General features: G+C 33.5%; 1 protein-coding gene and 1 long non-coding RNA gene across 2 annotated transcripts; both read left to right on the top strand.

The window, feature by feature from the left end:
- The first annotated feature begins 960 nt into the window (after positions 1-960).
- Positions 961-12,079, top strand: LOC142631535 (putative alpha-mannosidase At5g13980). Its single transcript, XM_075805704.1, has 29 exons — positions 961-1,179; positions 1,620-1,703; positions 2,032-2,120; positions 2,539-2,713; positions 2,936-3,055; positions 3,161-3,253; positions 3,339-3,410; positions 3,788-3,901; positions 4,386-4,486; positions 4,580-4,673; positions 4,779-4,946; positions 5,028-5,114; positions 5,344-5,409; positions 5,525-5,581; positions 6,346-6,565; positions 6,664-6,800; positions 6,955-7,020; positions 7,157-7,216; positions 7,298-7,369; positions 8,630-8,677; positions 8,783-8,902; positions 9,090-9,155; positions 10,430-10,542; positions 10,683-10,767; positions 10,859-10,969; positions 11,053-11,148; positions 11,387-11,434; positions 11,610-11,678; positions 11,777-12,079. Exons 1-29 carry the CDS (start codon positions 961-963, stop codon positions 11,981-11,983), a joined length of 3,057 nt encoding a protein of 1,018 aa, XP_075661819.1. The 3' UTR covers positions 11,984-12,079.
- A 5,241-nt stretch (positions 12,080-17,320) lies between these two features.
- On the top strand, positions 17,321-18,457 carry LOC142630680 (uncharacterized). Its single transcript, XR_012843400.1, has 3 exons — positions 17,321-17,462; positions 17,786-17,960; positions 18,344-18,457. It is a non-coding gene; the product is annotated as an uncharacterized LOC142630680 (long non-coding RNA).
- Positions 18,458-20,965: the final 2,508 nt, after the last annotated feature.

The following is a 20,965-nucleotide window of genomic DNA, read 5'->3' as shown; positions in this document are numbered from 1 at the left end:
ACGGAATAGGATTGAAGTAGACAAAATAAGACCAATTTGGACTGACTAAGACAGAAGTAGATATAATAGAACTGAACTGGATCAAAGAGGATAGAATGGACAGAATATGACCAACGTGGACCAAATGGGATTTTTGAATATTTATAATTTCTATTGCATTTTTTGGGCTTAGAATTCTAATTTTTAATGTCTATTTTTTTTAAGTAACTCAAAATTAAAGAGTTTATTTCAAATATAATAAAATTTAATACTTTTCAACTCAAAAATTAAGAAAAAAAAAAAAGAATTTTTGAGCTAACCTTGAAAAAACAACTTAAAAAAAGAACCAATTTTAAAGCCAATTAATATTTAATTTTTTGGAAAAACAAATTATCTTTAACAAATTTTAGAAAAAAAATCATACATTATATTGCAATCATGAAATAATTATTTATTCCCACGTGTAGATATTAACAAAAAAAAAAAAATATATATATATATATATATATACACACACAAAACAAGCTTTAAGCTATGATTTAGAAGATGAGTGGTCTTCTCATTCATGGACTACAGTGTGTCAACTTGTGTTTCACTCTATAGACTATATAGTTGACCCAAGCCGCTTGGTCAATGTTAATAAAGTCTCTCTCAATGAGGATTGAACAGTCTCACAGACACAATGCCCCTCATGAGGCTCAAACTGTACAAGCTCGCTGACTGCGATTGCAGTTTGCAGCCACATAAACTAAGACTCTTGCATCGTCTTTAAGAACTTTCAAAATGACTGTTACATCAACTAAGACTCCCAACTAAGCTTTCACACTGAGAGACTTGCAAAAGTCCATGCCTCGACTCCACGCAAAGAAAAAGAGACACAAATTAACACAAACTTTAATTTGTTCTCATAAATATTTCTTCTATATATATTCAAAGTCTCGATGATCTTATTCTCACCCTTGCAAATGCAATCACATATCCATGGCGTTTCGAACAGCGTGGTCATTGGTTTTCTTCTTAGGAGTAGTACTGAGCGCTTCTGTTTTCCAATGCGCAGAGTCCAAGTATATAAAGTACAATACAACATCGACCATTGTTCCTGGGAAGCTCAATGTTCATTTGGTCGCTCACTCCCATGATGATGTCGGTTGGTTGAAGACCGTTGATCAGTATTACGTTGGTTCCAACAACACCATTAAAGTACCTTCCTTATCTCTGCTTCTTTTGTTAATACTAAATAATAATCACAATTTTACTCTTTTTTTGGTGTTTGAAAATTGACTCTTCATGCCGAAAGCTTTGTAGTGCAGTGGCAATCGGGTTCAAATCTCCCACTTCTCGTTATAACAATTAATATATAAAAAATTGACACTTCATAAATTTATGTAGTAATAACGTTCCTATGTTCCACTCTTAATGTTACAATTTATGCTTCATCAATTATTGCTTGTCATGTATTCAATCTTTTTCCATTTTAAAATTCGGTCTACTTTATAAGGAACATGTTATAGGTTGCAATTGGTGGAACATAATATGGAACACGGAGAATTTGATTGAAGATTTTTATTCCATTTATAGTATGTCTAGGATATATATATTTTTTCATTCCTGGTTTACATGGTCAATGTTGATTTGTGCAGGGAGGGTGCGTTCAAGATGTGCTGGATTCTATAGTTCCGGCTTTGTTGGCTGACAAGAATCGCAAGTTCATCTTCATTGAACAGGCAATTAATACATTTCTTAGTTTAATGCTTCTTTTTATCGGTTGCTCATATAACAAAATTTGAAGAAAGAAAAAAAAAAAAAAAAGGATATATGGTAATTAAAATTTTCTTTCTGCACGTGAAGCTGCCTAATGTGGCCACTTGGCTAAAATGGTCTGAGTTTTTCACGTGTTGGGAAATCAGACCAATATATGATTATATGACTTTAAGGAATCAAAAGTTGATTTCTTTCTCATTTTTTATGTTTTTCAACTACCAGAGAAAGTTTCAAGTTCATTTTTTATGATTGTGAAATTTATGAGACTGTTTCTTTGTGCTGATATTACAGGCATTTTTCCAGCGATGGTGGAGAGACCAGAGCGAGGAGGTCCAAAGTATAGTCAAGCAGCTTGTCAGCTCTGGTCAGCTGGAGTTAATGTAATGTGATGAATTACCACTTGTATGCAATACTAAGAAATGGTGAATTTAATCAATATTCGAACTTCTAACACTCTCCTCATGGGATTTTTAAACCTTTTCTTATATTAGAGGCAGAGTGGGGATAGGTTAAACTTGTGACCATCTGTTTTGACACTAGGATCAATAACCAGTTTTTCTAAAAAGAAAGAATTAATCATTAAACCAATATTCTTTCCCAATGACTTTATACAATTTTTTATCTTCTAGAATCAAAATCTTTTACATTGGGAAATGGGGAAAAAAGAAATAGTATTACTGTCGTGTTAATTGTTTATCTTAGAGGTTTTGGAGATTCTTTTCTGTTTTGTTACTGTAACATTTAATTTAGTTTTTTTCTTTTCATGTGGATAGTCAATCCTTCATTTTTGTGTTTCAGAAATGGAGGTATGTGCATGCATGACGAGGCTACTGCACATTACATTGACATGATTGACCAAACAACTCTTGGGCACAGATTTATCAAAGAAGAATTCAATGTAACTCCGAGAATTGGTTGGCAAATTGATACATTTGGACATTCTGCAGTGCAGGCTTACTTGTTAGGGGCAGAGGTATGACTTAGGTTATAATATTTGTATATTTTATCATCCAATTTAATAAACTACCACTAATCCCAAAAGATTTAGATTTTGGGGTGGGGGTAGGAGGGGTGGGTGGGAGGGGGAGCACAATTTAAACCTTATACTAGAAGCAGAATAAACAACAGAAGCCTCTCACTCTCCTACATTCATTTGCAACCACCTTATTGTGGGGAGGCCCTTTTGTTGATGTAGGTTGGGTTTGACTCTCTTTTCTTTGCACGTATTGACTACCAAGACCGAGCTAAAAGGGAAAATGAGAAAAGTCTCGAGGTTATCTGGCGGGGCTCTAAGAGTCTTGGTTCATCTTCACAAGTGAGTCTTGTTTGTTTTTTAATTTTTTTTGCTTCAAAGTTCACACTATGTTCTGGAGCTGAATATAGAGGGACCTTAACTCATTGTGTTTTCGACTTTCTGTAGATTTTTGCTGGGGCATTTCCAGATAATTATGAAACTACCAGTAATTTCTACTTTGAAGTGAATGATGATTCCACTGATTCGCTTATTATTCAAGTGAGTGCTTAGTCAGGAGTTGCCGACAGGCTGTAGATCATTGTTTGTGTGCTAACTGTATTTATATTGTGCTTTTGACTTGCAGGATGACATCAATTTGTTTGACTATAATGTCCCTCAGCGCATCAACGAGTTTGTAGCTGCTGCAGTATCACAAGTAAGATGGTTGTTATTGTATTGTGTGCTGTGCTTTTAGGTGCAGTTTTTACTATAACTTGTATTTAAGACAAATCTCTTCTACATATGTCTTTTTATGATATAAATGAAGATGCATAACTATGCCATCAGTTTCTAGACATTCTCTAATTTTTTTTTAATCTGCAATAGATTTTCTTAAATGCGACCTAAGTTAACATATCCAATTTAATGTGTTGGGGTGTGTATGTGTTTAATGAAATTTGAATTTGAAGGAGGAACACATTTTATGAGATTTTGAATTTATTTCCTTTGTGCCATTGCTGCTGATAATTTTTCTGCAAGAAAGAGTTCAAATCTGTTTTGGCTAATAGAAAATACTTCTTTTGAGTTTTTCAGGCTAACGTTACTCGCACAAATCATATCATGTGGACCATGGGAAAAGATTTCAATTACCAATATGCACATACATGGTTTCGGCAAATGGACAAGTTTCTTCATTATGTCAATCAAGTTAGTCCTCTTCAGAATCATTACAAATGCTTTCTTAATAGATTTAATAATTTTGTTCTCATATTGCTTATTCTGTTCTTTCAATTTGGCTGTTCTAGAGCCGTTTATATTAAGGTTTTAAATTGCCTAGCCGTTTGGAAAGGGAAAAGAAAAAAAAAATTGGTCCCAAGAACTCCTTTACAATCTATTGTTGGCCTAGAAATGTGCCTCCCATTGGCCATTACAAAATACTTATGATCCTGTTATTAAATTCCACCACAAAATATGCATGAGCATATGTCCTAGGGGCTGATAGAGGATTAAATTGTCATATGCTGCTGGTTTTAACAATCTTCGTAGTCCTATTTCTTGTCAACATCATTAAGAGACAAAGGCGAGTTTCCTCTTGCATTTTCTTATTCACTTTGAAGTTAATTGTCCTTGATTATATGACAAGATATTTTGGTTTTACATATGAATGAAGTAATGGTATTGATGCTTGTAGGATGGGCGTGTTAATGCCCTATACTCAACCCCATCAATATATACTGATGCGAAATATGCAACAAAAGAGTCCTGGCCGATCAAGACTGATGACTTCTTTCCGTGAGTACAAAATTTTGATACTCAAAATAACTTACAGGCAACTATTTCCATTAGTTTACCCATTTTTATAAGTTGGTAAATGAAATTTATCAGATACGCAGACCGTGTAAATGCTTATTGGACTGGATATTTTACTAGTAGGCCTGCCCTCAAAGGCTATGTTAGAATGATGAGTGCCTACTATTTGGTAAACCGTAAACTCTTGTAGCTATATTATTTTATGCCAGTAAGAATTATTTAGGCTCATACAAGGGTTTTCCCCTCCTTTTGGTCTGCTTTGATCTAAAAACAGGCAGCAAGGCAATTGGAATTTTTTAAGGGGAGGAATAAATCAGGGCCCAATACAGACTATTTGGCTGATGCTTTAGCCATTGTTCAACATCATGATGCAGTTAGTGGTACGGAGATGCAGCATGTGGCGGATGATTATGCAAAAAGACTTTCAATAGGTTACAAGGAGGTAAGGCTTGATCTGTCAGTGCTTCTTGTAGTTGCGTTCCTTATGCTTTCCATCAAATATCCAAAATATCATGTCTTGCAGGCAGAGGATGTGGTTGCAGCATCACTTGCCTGCGTTGCAAACTTGACATCAAAAACTGGTTGGCGTCCACAGACTAAGTTTCAACAGGCAAATAATAATAACTCTTTGTTCCATACTAGTTGGTAGTATTTACTTCATATCTAGATGATCATGCTAACATTAAACTTTTTAGTTTGTTATCATCATGTAACTATTTGTATTGGCTCGAGTTGTTGAAACTTTGGAGTGATGGTTTAAATAATTGTGTACATCAAATCCTCAGTATGCTGATTTTTTCATTATTTGTGTCCCTATTCGTGCCCCCTTTTTAATTCAGTGTCCACTTCTGAATATAAGTTATTGTCCTCCATCAGAAGTTGATCTGTCAAATGGGAAAAACCTGGTGAGAAGAATTCTTTAATGAAATTTTATAGTTGGAGTGTTTATGCAATCATTAGGAAAATAAGAATTTCATTCCATTTAAGACTGATTTCTTCCTGATTTATTTACCTTTCTAGGTGATTGTTGTCTACAATCCTCTAGGATGGAGAAGAGAGGATGTTATAAGAATTCCAGTGAGTATTTTTTTTTTTTATCTGTTCCATGTTGTGATTATTATTTCTATTCTTGTATTAATAAACAAATTATCAGCTGTCATTTCCTATTTCCTTTGAGGCCTCAAGGATCTCCAGCTTGCCCCCCCCCCCCCCAAAAAATGGACAATGTGGAATCTATTAGCCACATGAGTATGTTTTTATGCATGAGTGCCTGTACTTAATGTGTATGGTTTTGTTTGCGACTTATGTATGCTTCAATGCATGCATGAATGTTTTTTAGCATGAGCCTTTAAAATACATGTATGCATAAAATTAAGAGAAAATATGTCAACCATTTATTTTTCAGTCTCTTTCCCCTAATCATAGCTATTGAAATTGCAAATGTGCTACCGCAAATCAGGATCTATGTTCATAAGATGTGATGAAAGTTTTAGGTATTGAAATCTGAATATATTGATTTACAAAAAAGGTCCAAAGGGAGTTTAATAATGATAGGTGTGTGCTTAGTTATGAGTCATGAATTTACTAACTGCGCCTCTTTACGTAATAGCTTAAGTTTTTAGATTGGAATTCTTGGCTGTAGAGGTAAATGGGAACATTGCCCTAAATAGAAACATTTGCCACAATAGGATCCAAGTACGCTTTCCAAATTAGTTGGGATTTGGGCTTGACTGGATTTAATTAAATTATTCCCTCTCCAGTAATTTTCTGTCATGTCCTATTGAAACGTGACCACTCTTTGATTCTTCATTTATTTCCTCAAATTATTCAACTTGCTACAGGTTATCAATGAAAATGTGGCTGTTTGGGATTCTAGTGGAAAAGAGGTTGAATCACAGCTCCTACCTCTACTTAATGTCTCAGTGACAGTAAGGAAGTACCATGTTAAGGCATATCTGGGTAAATCTCCAAAAACAGTGCCTAGTTATTGGCTCGCATTTTCAGCAACTGTACCACCTCTTGGTTTCAGCACTTACATCGTCTCAAGTTCCAAATGGGCAGGTTTACCATTTGATTTTCTGTCTGAAATTAGTCATGCAACACGGAGAAACTACAATTGTTGCAGATTTGTGTTATTTTCTCCCACTTTATACTTGTAGGTGCTACTTCTGTGAGACAAGAGTACAAGGCAGAAAGCAGAAAAAATGATACGATAAAAGTAGGCCCAGGAAAATTGAAACTTATTTATTCAGGAAATCAAGGAAAACTTGCACAATACATTAACAGCAAAAGTTTGGTATGTTATTTGGCACCTGCCTCTGTAATGGAGTGTTAGAATTACTTATCCTTTTATTAATTCTACATTTTTTCTAGCAGGTTCTTTATTTACTTTATGAGATTAAATTTTACATATATATATATATATTGCATCTAATTTTATATTTTTAAAGGTCAAAGCATCTGTACAGCAATCATATAGCTATTACCCTGGAAATGATGGGAGCATGGATCCTCAGGTAAAACAAAATTTCTTTAAAATTCTCTATGGTCATGTTTTCCAAACCTTAATCAGTTATTACTCTTATTTACTTGTTATTAATTTGAGTTATATATGGTAGATTTTACAAATAAACATTTTTTTTTTTGGTGAAGGCCTCTGGAGCATATATCTTTCGGCCAAATGGTACGCATTCTATCAAATCTAATAACAAGGTAACTGACATTCTTTGGAAATACTTAACTTGAGCAAATTTGTTACATGGAATCAGAAATTATAGAGTTTTGAAATTTCAGGCTCCTTTTACTGTTTTTCGGGGACCATTATTGGATGAAGTACATCAGAGGATCAACTCATGGATATATCAGGTGTTTTATCATAAGAGACAAATAATAAACTTGTCACTGTTTAATGCTTTCATTCATCTATTGCAGCATCAGACTAATATACTTGGAAAAACTGTTTTAATGAATAAAAAAGCTAATACACCCTTGAAAGATATTAAAAAAAGTGTGTAGATGGTATTGTGGCATAAAATAACTCAAAATTTATGTTCCCTCAAAATGTAAACCAGAAGGGGTGGTAAAATTTATTTGAGAAAACAGAAGATAGAATAATTATTATCGTGATATGCTTACAAGGTATTTAGCTTTATCTTGGCAGCATATGCAATGAGACAGGTAAAGAAATTTCAATAATAAATGGAAGGTGAATTAAAAGACTTATTTTTTGGATGACTTAGTGATGTGGGAAGTACAAACAAATATTTCTTTTAATTTAGTTTTATTCCTATTTGTAAATCAATTATATATTTTATTTTAGGCCCTAGTATTTAATTAGGTTAATAGTATTTTTATTTTAAGACTAGGGTATTTTTGTAATTCAATAACTGGGTTTTCCCATGAAATAGATTTAGAGTTTCCATATGTCAGTTAGGATTATGGTTTAGTAGCCTAAAACAGCAAAGTAATGTACTCCTATAGCTGCCCTGATAAGAAGCTGGTGAAGCAGCTAGAGCGCTTGCTTTTAGCCCTTGAATTCTTATTCACGAATGAATTTTGAGGGTATTATCTTGATGAATAAAAATTTGATTGACATTGTCTCCATGGTCTCGTGCCGACTCCAACCAACCCCACGTACTAACTGCTAAAGGTTTTCTTTCAGTTGGTGCTAACTTTAAGCAAGCCTGGATGATGACTCCTAGATTCTCCATCTTTATTTTCCAGTTGTATTGCTCCAACTTGTCCTGGCTCACTTAATGCCCCAAGGGATGAAGAAATTTAAACTAGTGATTTTTGTTTCATTAGGCATGGTCTCTAACTAATTGTGCTGTCCCTTGGGATTAAAGTCAAGGAAATACTATTCAAAATATTGGTAATCAATCCAAAACTCTCCTTCCAACCCCCTTCCCTCTCAATTTATCAGTTCTAGTTTTTTCTTTGCCAAGACTTGACAACATGGTACTTTGAAGATTGAAAAAGTACAAGAATAATAGGATTATATGATTATTTATATGCTCACCCTTGAATATAATTCTTACAATATATACAATACAAATGTGGAATAAAAGATATGTAGGATTTTTCATCATTGATCTCATCAGTAATTAATGGTTGCACAATTTATAGATCACCAGAGTATACAAGGGAAAAGAACATGTGGAAGTTGAGTTCATGGTAAGTAATTGCTTTTATCCCAAAGTGAACATGTTTTTTATATTACCAATGAAAAGTTATAATTTTTATGTTGGAGCAGCTTAGTAAAAAAAAATTTATTTTCAGGTTGGGCCAATACCTATTGATGATGGTATTGGCAAAGAGATTGTAACTCAGATTACAACAACGCTGAAAAACAACAAAATGTTCTATACTGATTCTAGTGGGCGTGATTTTATTGAAAGGGTATGTTTTTGCTTGCATAAGTATATTATTCTTTTGTAATATAAAAATCTTCAAGTAGTGTCTTTATAATGTAGATATTGACCATGGCTAGATGTTTTTTTCAGTAGTATTATTCAATGTATGGATGTTGCAAGAAACATGCACGTCTAACGTGCAGTTGTATGTTATCTTGCGAGTTGTTTTGCAGATTCGAGATTATAGAAAAGATTGGGACCTGGAAGTGAATGAACCTATTGCAGGAAATTATTATCCAGTAAGTTTTGCTTTGTCAATTTTCATTTGAGAGTTGATGCTGGGATTGAGATTGAGAGAGAATATAGAGAAGTAGAGATCATAAAAAGAATTAGCAATATCCACAACGAAAAACCCTCGGTGGCTACAATTTTACTCTATTAAATTGTTGTGTTACAATGATCCAATAAAGGGTATATATAGAGAGAGAGAGATTAATCATTGGCTAACTATATTGTAATCCTTATGATGTGCAGTATAAAGGTACATTGAATATAGATTAATATCTCTAATAGTCATAACTGGAACCAATGGATTTTATTGTCTAAGGGTTTGACCATTGATTTAATTATAAACTATTATCCCTTTCATGGTTGGTACTCCGATAGTTATAAAAAATTTGGGGGGGGGGAGGGGGGGATGCTCATGTAATTTCAGAACAGAAATTACAATAACATATACCAAACGGTGATAATTTGATATCAGTAGTTGACATGTTCATTTTGTGACGTTGATGCAATTTCATGTCTATATTGCCTTCCATCACCCAAAGGACTCTTTTGTTTTCTATTTGAAGTTACACACACACACTTAATGAATTTGCTACTTGCAACTCATTCTTCACCTTGTTCTTTAGAGGGGATGAAGTGCCATTTATTCTTTATTATTATCATTTGATAAGTAAAATTTGATTCCAGTGATTTCCCTACATTGCATAGACATGCACGAGTTGCAAATGATAGTGCTGTGTGAAACCTGGTGTGATCTACTGAATGATCACAAATGCTATGAACAAATGATATTCCCAGAGATTTATCCAATCTTTTTTTTTTTTTTTTTTTTCATTTCTTTTTCTGCATGATTTGTCAAAGGATTTGTCATCACCCAACTGATCCCCTGGCACATGTGATGCAGCACATGCGGGTCCCTCAAAGGGATTTGTGGGGAAACAAACAAGAACAACAATCAACCTTGTATTTGGTGTCCCCCACCAATATATAGCAAGTAGTTAGTAATTAAGGGTCCTTTGAACTGACGACCAAATGGTTTATAGATTTTGAAATTGGTCCAATGCTTTGTTAGGTCCACGTCAGAGCCGCTCAAACAAGAGTTAATCACATAGCTTTCTAGTTGCTTTTGCATTTTGCTTAACACTTATTCTTACACTTGTACAGCAAAACCAGTTTTGTGACTGCTCTCTATAATCATCTAAACATCATTCTGAAATTCAAAATGGATAATAGTTTCAATCAATTTAGGCATCAAATCACACAGTCCACCTTATTTTCCTTTCAGATTAATCTTGGAATTTACATTAAAGACAACAGTACTGAGCTCTCAGTCTTAGTGGATCGATCTGTGGGGGGATCCAGCATTAAGGACGGGCAACTAGAACTGATGCTTCACAGGTCTATACTTCCCTTTCCATCGTTCTGCTTTTTCTACATTATCTTTAATTGCATGTCTATTTGAGATGCTTACCATGATAATTATTGCCGTATATTAAGAGATTTCCAGTAAATAATATCTGATATTCCCTATTGTCTAGGAGGTTGGTTCAAGATGATTCAAGAGGTGTTATAGAGCAACTAAATGAGACAGTTTGCATTTCTAACACATGCACAGGACTAACTGTAAGAGCATACTAACTGACCCTAAGGTCTTTTAAGTTTCAGAAAGACCATGATGTTCACAAGTGGTTTGCTTAACAACACACTTTTTCAGGTCGTAGGAAAGTATTATCTTAGAATTGATCCTTTAGGAGAGGGTGCAAAATGGCGTCGATCATTTGGTCAGGAGATATACTCTCCACTTCTTGTAGCCTTCACAGAGCAGGTGATAGAAAAACATTGAACTTGAAGCATAGTTTTCCATCTGTTAGATCGGTAACTCACAAAAAGTTCGTTATATTTTTGCAGGATGGACATGATTGGACAAAGTTACATGTGCCAACCTTTCATGGGATGGACCCCTCCTACAATTTGCCTGAAAATGTTGCAATAATAACCCTCCAGGTGTATATCTTTCATCCTTGTTAATTAGCTAATACTTATTTGATCCTTTTGTCCTGAGTAGTTGGAGAAGAGATAGGAATGTGATAAACACCAACTGTTGAGAAAATGTATCTACTACCTCAATGGAGTCAAACTCAGCACTCTAATTGAAATTGTGATCACACATAGTTTGATCTTCTCATTTTTATAATTATTCTGTTTCCAAGTTCAGCTTTGTTCCTTTTGTTGAACTCTGCAGGAACTGGAAGATGGCAAAGCTCTTTTTCGTTTGGCACACCTATACGAGGTTTCTGGTTTCTTTCTTTTTCTCGCCTGTTAAGTTTAGTATCATCCACTTGGAGTTTTCCTACTTTAAAATGTTAATCAAGCCCTTGTCTCTCATGAGAATATATCTCCTGACCAAATGATCAGGTAAGCTCACTTAGAAATTCTGATTTTATTTTATTTGTTACAAATGCAAGGTTGGAGAAGACACGGATCTTTCAGTTATGACAAGTGTAGAACTGAAAAAAGTTTTCCCAAATAAGAAGGTAAAAGCAATAGTTGCTTGCATTGCATGACATCGTTATTGTTGTGTGTTCAATTATATTATGTTAAAGGGTGTGTTTTTTTGCATGATTTTTTTCAGATAAAGAAGATAACAGAAACGAGTTTATCTGCTAACCAAGAAAGAACAGAAATGGAAAGGAAAAGACTAGTCTGGAAAGTAGAAGGGTCTTCTGAAGAAGAAGAAGAGCCCAAGGTGCTGAGGGGAGGACCTATTGATCCAGCAAAGTTAGTGGTGAACCTTGCTCCTATGGAAATCCGCACCTTCATCATTGAGTTTAGTTACTAATGAAAGGTGGCGCTGTGGGCTGTGGCAGTGAGAGTGAGGAGGTGAAACAGTGAGAGACCTCAGAGACAGAATGAGAGAATAAGAGTTTAGGACCAAACCGGACAGAAACCGGTTTTTTATTCTAAACTAGTTTAAACCCTAATAACAATTATGTAGTGAAGTTTTAGTTTGTTGAGCCACGTCTATGGCCATATCATCATTTTCTTTCCACCTGTTCTTAAAAAAAAAAAAAAAATGTACACAAATACTAATGTAAGCAATAATGCATTATGCTTTTACTCATTCTCAAAACTAATTATAACTTATTAATCATGATATAACCATCCCTTTACACTACCATGACTTTACACAATTTTGAACATAAATGTAACTTATTCATTCTACTATTGTATTCATATTTGTATACTAATGTAGCATTCAAGGCCCATTCCACTCTTATTTAGAGGACCATATATCATTTTTATCAACTTCAAAAAATAGAGATATGACATAGAATTACAAACACATGCATAATAATTGCCTTCAACTTCAAGCTAAGTTATCATATCATATGCATTTCATCATAAACTGAACAGTAATATACATGATGCAGAAACTTGAACATTCTTACACAATGGAGGTGTTTGCAAAATCTAGGTAAAGGCACGGATCCAATATTGAAGAGTGCTTTAGTTATCAGGAATATGCACTACACTTGTAGTTGCTTTGTTCTCCTTTCTTGGCGTCTGAGGTTATTTGCATTTGGACCTCAACGAGGTAGCTAGTTGTTCACTTGTTCGTTTCAGTGTGCTGAATCCAAATTGAGATATTAATGGCACATTCAAAGGGAAGTTAGGAAACAAAAACATGATATATCTGTTTCTCTCTCTCTTTCCCCCTCTTTCCCTTCCACACCCCACCAATAAAAGAAAAAAAGGAAGCCAAAAGAGGAAAAAGAAACTTGGTTAATACAAAAGGCAACCTTTGGTCTTTAGCTCATGTAGTACCCTTAAAGTTCACATGGTGCAATAATAATCTTATACAATCGATATATGAGTACTCCCTTGCAGTGTGTGGACCTAACAATAATGTGGGACCTATGTGTTGTGAGAGCTAGAATGCATATATTAGATCAATGAGATACATTCTACACATGGTGATGTGTAACATACCAATAAAAAGAGAGGGTTGGTTGGGGGGGGATCTTTTGTGTCAAATTGCAAAGGCATTTATAGATAGAGTACCTATACATGATTCATAGATAGGTTAATATATGCATTCTAGCTCTCCAACTAAGTATATTTATAACTATCATATTTTTATTTTATAGTCATGATTTAATTAATAGTTTTATATAAAAACACAATCATAATTAATGTATATTAATAACTGTCGAAATTATTAAATTTTATATTTATATACAAAATAAAAGAGAGAATCAATTTTTTGAGATAAAAGTATACTATTTTATTAAACTTTCTATGCATTACACGAGTTTCTGACTTGTTGGCTAATAATAATATGGTTGAATTTAATCAAATAATACTGGTTGAATCTAATCAAATAATACTGTTTGCGTGCATTGCATTGATTAATACAATGTTATGATTGAATTTAATTAAAAGTTCCGGTACAACAAAATAAGATGTAACATATCACTTAGAAGAAGAGTGAACTTTTCATGGACTATAGTGCATGTCAACATGTATTTAATTATTTATCCCCCTTTTTTTGTATGTATTGAGAATCTACTTGTATATTATGTTTATAGTTGAGCCAAACAAATCCAGAACAGCTTTGGTCATGTTAATAAAATTCTTCTCCATGAGGATCGCCCTAACAAACACAGTGACAATGCCCTTCACAAGACTCAAACTGTACAAGACTGTCTGGCTGCAATTGCATTTGCAAATTTGCAGCCTCATATAGTTTGAATATGCAAAACACAGGTAAGTAAGTTGCAGCTCGTTGCATTTGGGGTGATATTTGAAGATCATAGATTCTAGAAAGTACTTCCATACCATGGACAAAGAGGTGATAGACAAAGGGTTCTCCTTGTGACCTTGTCTAAGCCCCTAGCCACTTTTAAAATAATTAACCAAACTCCAATTCCGAGGCTAACATAACGATTACCGTTAAGACTAATAAAAAAATAAATCATTTCCAGCTATGAAGAGTAGCCACTGCCGGCACCAGATCCGGATTGATATCGAAAGACATAGTCAAGGTCTTTCATATGCTGCCTCTATATGGTCTCACTTAATTATAGAATTGCCTTGTACAAATTCATCTTGCATATATAAAAATCAGTTAACCCTCCTCAAAAATTCAAGCCGATGGGTTTCTGCATTGTCTATCTTAAGGTTTTAACAAACCTGTTCAATTATAATCCTAAAAAAAAAAAAAACTTTCCAAATTACTGTTACATCAAGCAGTGAAAAGCGCCAAGAAATAGTCTTCCAACTAATTAATCTTACTCACTGAGAAGCTGAAAAGTTGATGCCTCGCTATTAACACCAAAAAAAACATTTTTTAGAAAATTATCTCATTTTTCTATGTTTGGTAGCGACCTGAAATTAAATTGGAAAATTATCTCTTGACTTTCTTTATTTAGTGTCGCATGAGAAAGAGTTATTTTTCTTATTTAGCTTTTAGTGAGATAGACAACAAAGCTATTTTTCTTATCTAGCTTCTAGTGAAATGCTAAACTAAATAAAGGGAAATTATGAAATAGTTTTCGTTGTATTTAGATCCTCTAGATTTTCTAGGGTACTCTACCGATAGATTTCTTTAAATCTTAACCACTCTTTTATAATTTAAAAGTCTAGATTTTGTCATATCACCATTTCACTAATAATACTCTTAAAATAATAAAATAATGTTACAATTAAGATTGTTGTTAGTGGAACTCTGAAATGACAAAATTTAGACCAGTAAATCATAAAAGAATGGTAAAAATTTAAGAAAATCTATTTAGTAAAGTACCTTAGGAAATCTAGAGGATCTACATCCGTTTTAGTTTGACTCTTTTTTTTTTTTTTTTTTTTTTTGATATTACCAGATACAAGAAAAAATGGAATGCTATCTTTAAAGAAGCCTAATCTTATATTGTGTTTGAAACTTTCCATTTTTAACATGTGATAGTTTAGTTCCTCAAAAAAAAAAAATTAATGTTTCCTATTTAAATTTAAGATGATGTGAACAAATAATAACACATGGCAAACAATAATTGGCTACTTAGGTTATGTTTGGGATTGCTTATATTGAGCAGTTTCTTTTACTATTTAACTTATTTTTCCTACTACTCATAGATCTCATTGCACTTTTTGGTACTATTCATGAGTTTCACAGTACTATTCATGAGTTTCACAGTACTATTTCAGCTAATTTTTAGGTTTATTTAGAGTACTTCAGCAAAAAAAATTTCAATTTCACCTAAATAAGTTGTTCCCAAACGAACCCTTAATATACATTTTTTTACATGTATTAAGTTTTTTTTGCCAATTAGGTCCCATATGTCATACATTTAATTTTGGAATTGCATTCTTAGTTTACTCCTTAATAAATGTGCACCTAAGAATTTGCCTCATTATTACGCAAAAACAAAAACCTTCCATTCTCATGTTAGTTTATATGAACCCTTTTCTAAATTATGCCTATTCAAAAACTTTTAGTTCTTTTTATAAAATAAAAAAAAAAAAAAAAAAACTCAATTGGCTTCAAAACTACCTTATCCTGTTATTCTAATCGTAAACAAAGAAGAAGAAATCCACAAACCAATATCATACGATTTAAAAAAAAAAAATTGTATCATATGTGGGTCTACAATGATATTCCTTCTACACCTACGTCATTATTCACATCTACAATGATAGGTTTTCATGAATCATACAATGTAAATTGTACAATTTAGATACACCCATTTTTCAAAGGCTAATTGTTAATACACATTATTGCATTATTTTTTGAAATGAAATGATGACTTCAAAACACGATTCCGGTTCACAATTGAATTGTGTATACTTTATGTGTAATAGGGACATGCGTAATAGACATTAGTACCTTTCTTCCTATGTGGCTAATATTTGCCGCTTCCCACACTTGGATAAGTGTATAATCCTTTTGGCCACAATGTCAATGTACCCTTGACATGAAACATGAATAGTACGACGTAAAAATAGACATTTCCCTACAATATAAATTCATAGTGAGCTTTCCTCAAAAAAAAAAAAACAAAAAAAAAATTCATAGTGAGCTAGCTTGAACTTCGTATCACTCTTGCAAATGCTATAACATATTCATGGCTTTTCGAGCATGGTTATTGATTTTCTTCATAGGAGTAGAACTGAGCACTTTTGTTTTCCAATGCACAGAGTCCAAGTATATAAAGTACAATACAACATCGACCATTGTTCCTGGGAAGCTCAATGTTCATTTGGTCCCTCACTCTCACGATGATGTCGGATGGTTGAAGACCATTGATCAGTATTACCTTGGCACCAACAATACCATTCAAGTACCTCTCTTCTTCCATTTCTCTGCTTCTTTTTTTCATACTAAATAAAAATCACAATTTTACTTTTCTTTTTGTTTGTTGTATTTGAAAATTGACACTCTATGCCAAGAGCTTTCCAGCTCAATGTCAATCAAGTTTGAATTAAAAAAATATGACACTTTATAAATTTATGTAGTAATAACATTCCTCTGTTCCACTCTTGATGTTACAATTTATGTTTCATCAATTATTGCTTGTCATGTATTTAATCTTTTTTCCATTTTAAAATCTGGTCACTTTATAAGGAACAACATTAAAAGTTAAGATTGGTGAAACGTAATGTGGAACACTGAGAATTTGATTGAAGATTTTTATTCAATTTATAGTATCTCTAGGATTTTTTTTTTTTTGCATTCCTGGTTTTCAGTCAATGTTGATTTTGTGCAGGGAGCGTGTGTTCAAGCTGTGCTGGATTCTATAGTTCCAGCTTTGTTGGCTGACAAAAATCGCAAGTTCATCTTTGTGGAATAGGCAATCAATGCATTTCTTAGTTTAATGCTTCTTTTAATTGGTTTCTCATATAACAAAAATTGAAGAAAGAAAAAATGATATATATAGTAATTCATATCTTCTCAGTATTAGAACCATTGTGTTTATTATATGGGACCCCAAGAAAATCAAAAACTCACATGTGCAGTTGCATAATGTATTAATGTTGCCACTTGGCTTAAATGGTCTGAGTTTTGCACATGATGGAAAGTAAGACCAATATATGATTATATGTTTTTAAGGAAACAAAAGTTGATTTATTTCTCATTTCTGTGTTTTTCAACTACCAAACAAAGTTATAAGTTTGCTTCCCCACTCCCCTTGATTGTGAAACTCATGAGATTGCTTCTTTGTGCTGATATTACAGGCATTTTTCCAGCGATGGTGGAATGAACAGAGCGAGGAGATCCAAAGTATAGTCAAGAAGCTTATTAGCTCTGGTCAGCTGGAGTTAATGTAATGATATATTACTGCTTTTATTCTATACTAGGAAATGGTGAATTTAATTAATATTCTAAGTTCTAATACTCTCTTCATTGATTTTTAACATTTTCTTATATCAATGACCATCTTTTTTTATACCACAATAAATTACTAGGTTTTTTGAAAAGAATGAATTTAATCATTAAAACAATATTCTTTCCTAATGACTTTATACAATTTGTATCTTCTAGAATCAAAGTCTTTTATATTGGGAAATGGGAAAAAAAGAAATAGAATTGCGGTCTTCTAGATTCTTTTCTGTTTTGGATAGTCAATCCTTCATTTTTGTGTTGCAGAAATGGAGGTTATTGCATGCATGATGAGGCGACTTCACATTACATTGACATGATTGACCAAACCACTCTTGGGCATCGATATATCAAAGAACAATTCAATGTAACTCCAAGAATTGGTTGGCAAATTGATCCATTTGGACATTCTGCAGTGCAGGCTTACTTGTTTGGGGCTGAGGTATGGCTTCTCTTGTGCTTGCTATGTGTGAGCGTTTTTAACTGATTTGATAGGTTATAATATTTGTATATTTTTATCGTTCATCATAATAAACTATCACAAATCCCAAAAGCTTTAGCTTTTTAACTTTTCAAATGAGAGGTAGAGTGATGACAAGATTCGAATTTGATACCATGATAAATTACAATTTGTTCTAAAAGCATAAACTATTAGGCAATTGTGAATTTGATCATTTAATCATTATTCTAACAATTTGGGGGGGGGGGGGGGGTGGACTTCAATTTGAACCTTATACTAGAAGTTGATTGAACAAAAGAAGTCCCTCACTCTCCTACATTCATTTGCAACCACCTAATTGTGGGGAGACCCTTTTGTTGATGTAGGTTGGATTTGACTCTCTTTTCTTTGCGCATATTGACTACCAAGACAGAGCTAAAAGGAAAAATGAGAAAAGTCTTGAGGTTATCTGGAGGGGCTCTAAGAGTTTTGGTTCATCTGCACAAGTGAGTCTTGTTTATTTGTTTTTGTTTTTGTTTTTTTGTTTTTTTTTTTGTTTTTGCTTCAACGTTCAAACTATGCTCTGGAGCTGAATAGAAAGGGACCTTAACTCATTGCGTTTTCACCCTTCTGTAGATTTTTTCTGGAGCATTTCTGGAGAATTATAAACCTCCCAGTGATTTCTACTTTGAAGTGAATGATGATTCCCATGATTCGCCTATTGTTCAAGTGAGTCCTTAGTCAGGAGTTGGGGGGGGTGGGGGGGGGGGGGGGCGCTATAGATCATTGTTTGCATACTAATCTATTGCGCTTTTGACTTGCAGGATAACATCAATTTATTTGACTATAATGTTCCTTAGCGCATCAACGAGTTTGTAGCTGCTGCAGTAAACCAAGTAAGATGGATGGTGTTATATTTGTGCGCTGTGCTTTTGGGTGCTGTTTTTACTGTACTAGTATTTAAGACAAATCTCTTCTACATGTCTTTTTATGATATAAACGAAGGTGCATTAAGATGCCATCAGTTTCTAGACATCCTCTTAACTTTTTTTTTAATCTACAACAGATTCTCTTCAATGCAACCTAAGTTAATATATCAGACTTAAGGTGTTGGTGTGTGTGTGAGTGTGTTGAAATTTGAATTTGGAGGAACACATTATGTAAGATTTTGTATTCTTTTCCTTTGTGCCATTGCTGCCAATAATTTTGTACAAGAAAGAATTCAAATCTGTTGTGGCTTATTGATAATACTTCTTTTGAGTTTTTCAGGCTAACATTACTCGCACAAATCATATTATGTGGACCATGGGAACAGATTTCAAGTACCAATATGCACATACATGGTTCAAACAAATGGACAAGTTTATTCATTATGTCAATCAAGTTAGTTCTCTTCAGAATCATTACAAATGCTTTATTAAACTTGTACATCAATTTAATAATTTTTTTCCTCATAGTGTGTATTCTGTTCTTTCAATTTGCCTGTTCTAGAGCTGTTTATATTAAAGTTTAAAACTGCCTAGCCAATTGGAAAGGGAAAAAAAAAAACAAAAAAACAAATTTTGATCCCAAGAACTCCTTCACAATCAATTGTTGGCCTAGAGATCTGGCCTCCTGTTACAAATAAGTATGATCCTGTCATTAAATTCCACCACAAAATATGCATGAGCATATGTCATAGGGGCAGATAGAGGATTAAAATGTCATATGCTGCTGGTTTTAACAATCTTGGTAGCTGATGTCCTATTTCTTGTCTATGTCATTGAGAAACACAGCAAATTTTCCTCCTGCATTTTCTTTTTCAGTTGGATGATTTATTATGAATATTTGTGATGATTATACATATATAAATCTATAAATGAGCTGAGTTACAATGTATTAAAAATTTTAAATTGTTCAATTAATTTTGTTTTGAACACTAGTTAAAACTTGAGCTCATCACTTACTCTTTTCCCAAAAATAAAAATAAATAACTTTTTTCTAAACTTTTTTTTTCCTATATCAACTTTGGTTCTATTCTGTCCACTTAGGTCTTATTTGATTCACTTTGGTCCTATTCATTCTACTCGGTCCCCTTTGGTTCTATTTGGTCCATTTTAGTCTTATTCGGTCCATTTTGTCCACTTTGTTTCTGTTCAATTCATTCAGTCTTATTCGGTCTACTTTGTTTCTATTCTGTCCATTCAATCCACATTAATATTATTCAATCCATTTTGTCCACTTAGGTTCTATTCGTTCCATTTGGTTGTATTCGGTCCACTTTGGTTCTATTCAGTCCATTCTGTCTACTTAGGTGCTATTCAGTTCACTTTGGTCCTATTAAGTCCACTCACTCCACTTTAGTTCTGTTCAGTCCATTTGGTCTTATTCGGTCCAGTTTGGTTCAATACGGTCCAAATTAGTCTTATTTGGTCCACTTTGGTTCCGGTCCATTCAGTAGTATTCGGTCCATTTTAATCCATTTTGGTTCTATTCAGTCCATTTTGTCCACTTAGGTCGTCCTATTGGGTTCATTTTGGTCCAATTTGGTCCTACTCGTTTCATTCTGTCCGTGTTGGCACTATTCGGTCTTATTCATTCCATTTTCGGTCTATTTGGTCTATTTTGTCGATTTTTGGTCCTATTCTCGCTACTTTGGTACTATTTGGTCCACTTCAGTCAACTTTAGTCCTATTCGGTCCATTAAGTTCTATTTGGTCCACAAAGTTCATTTGATTCAATTCAGTCTATTTGGTCCAATTCGGTCCATTTAGTCCACTTTGATCCATTTTGATTCACTTCTGTCCATTCGTGCATTCTGTCCATTTTTTGTGCATCTACATTATGGGAAAGAACAAGTTAAGGTTGAGAGCACCTCTTTGAAATCCAAATTTATTGAAAAAATACTATGTAGTTTGACTCAATTGAGAGAAGAGTTAAGAGTAAAGTTATCAAGAGCACATTATTTTTTAAGTTAATAAAAGTTTTTCCAAAAAACTCCCATGCCTAAGCTTGTAAATGAGATGAGT

This window comes from Castanea sativa, chromosome 4, assembly GCF_040712315.1.
Source record: "Castanea sativa cultivar Marrone di Chiusa Pesio chromosome 4, ASM4071231v1".
NCBI lineage: Eukaryota > Viridiplantae > Streptophyta > Magnoliopsida > Fagales > Fagaceae > Castanea > Castanea sativa.
This window is presented reverse-complemented; position numbering and strand designations above follow the sequence as displayed.

Bases quoted from the DNA above. Each gene is read 5' to 3' on its own strand.
- LOC142631535 (XM_075805704.1), top strand. From the start codon at position 961: ATGGCGTTTCGAACAGCGTGGTCATTGGTTTTCTTCTTAGGAGTAGTA. The intron at 3,902-4,385 runs GTTAGTCCTCTT...TGATGCTTGTAG, and splicing joins TTCTTCATTATGTCAATCAA to GATGGGCGTGTTAATGCCCT. The intron at 11,435-11,609 runs GTTTCTGGTTTC...TACAAATGCAAG, and splicing joins GTTTGGCACACCTATACGAG to GTTGGAGAAGACACGGATCT.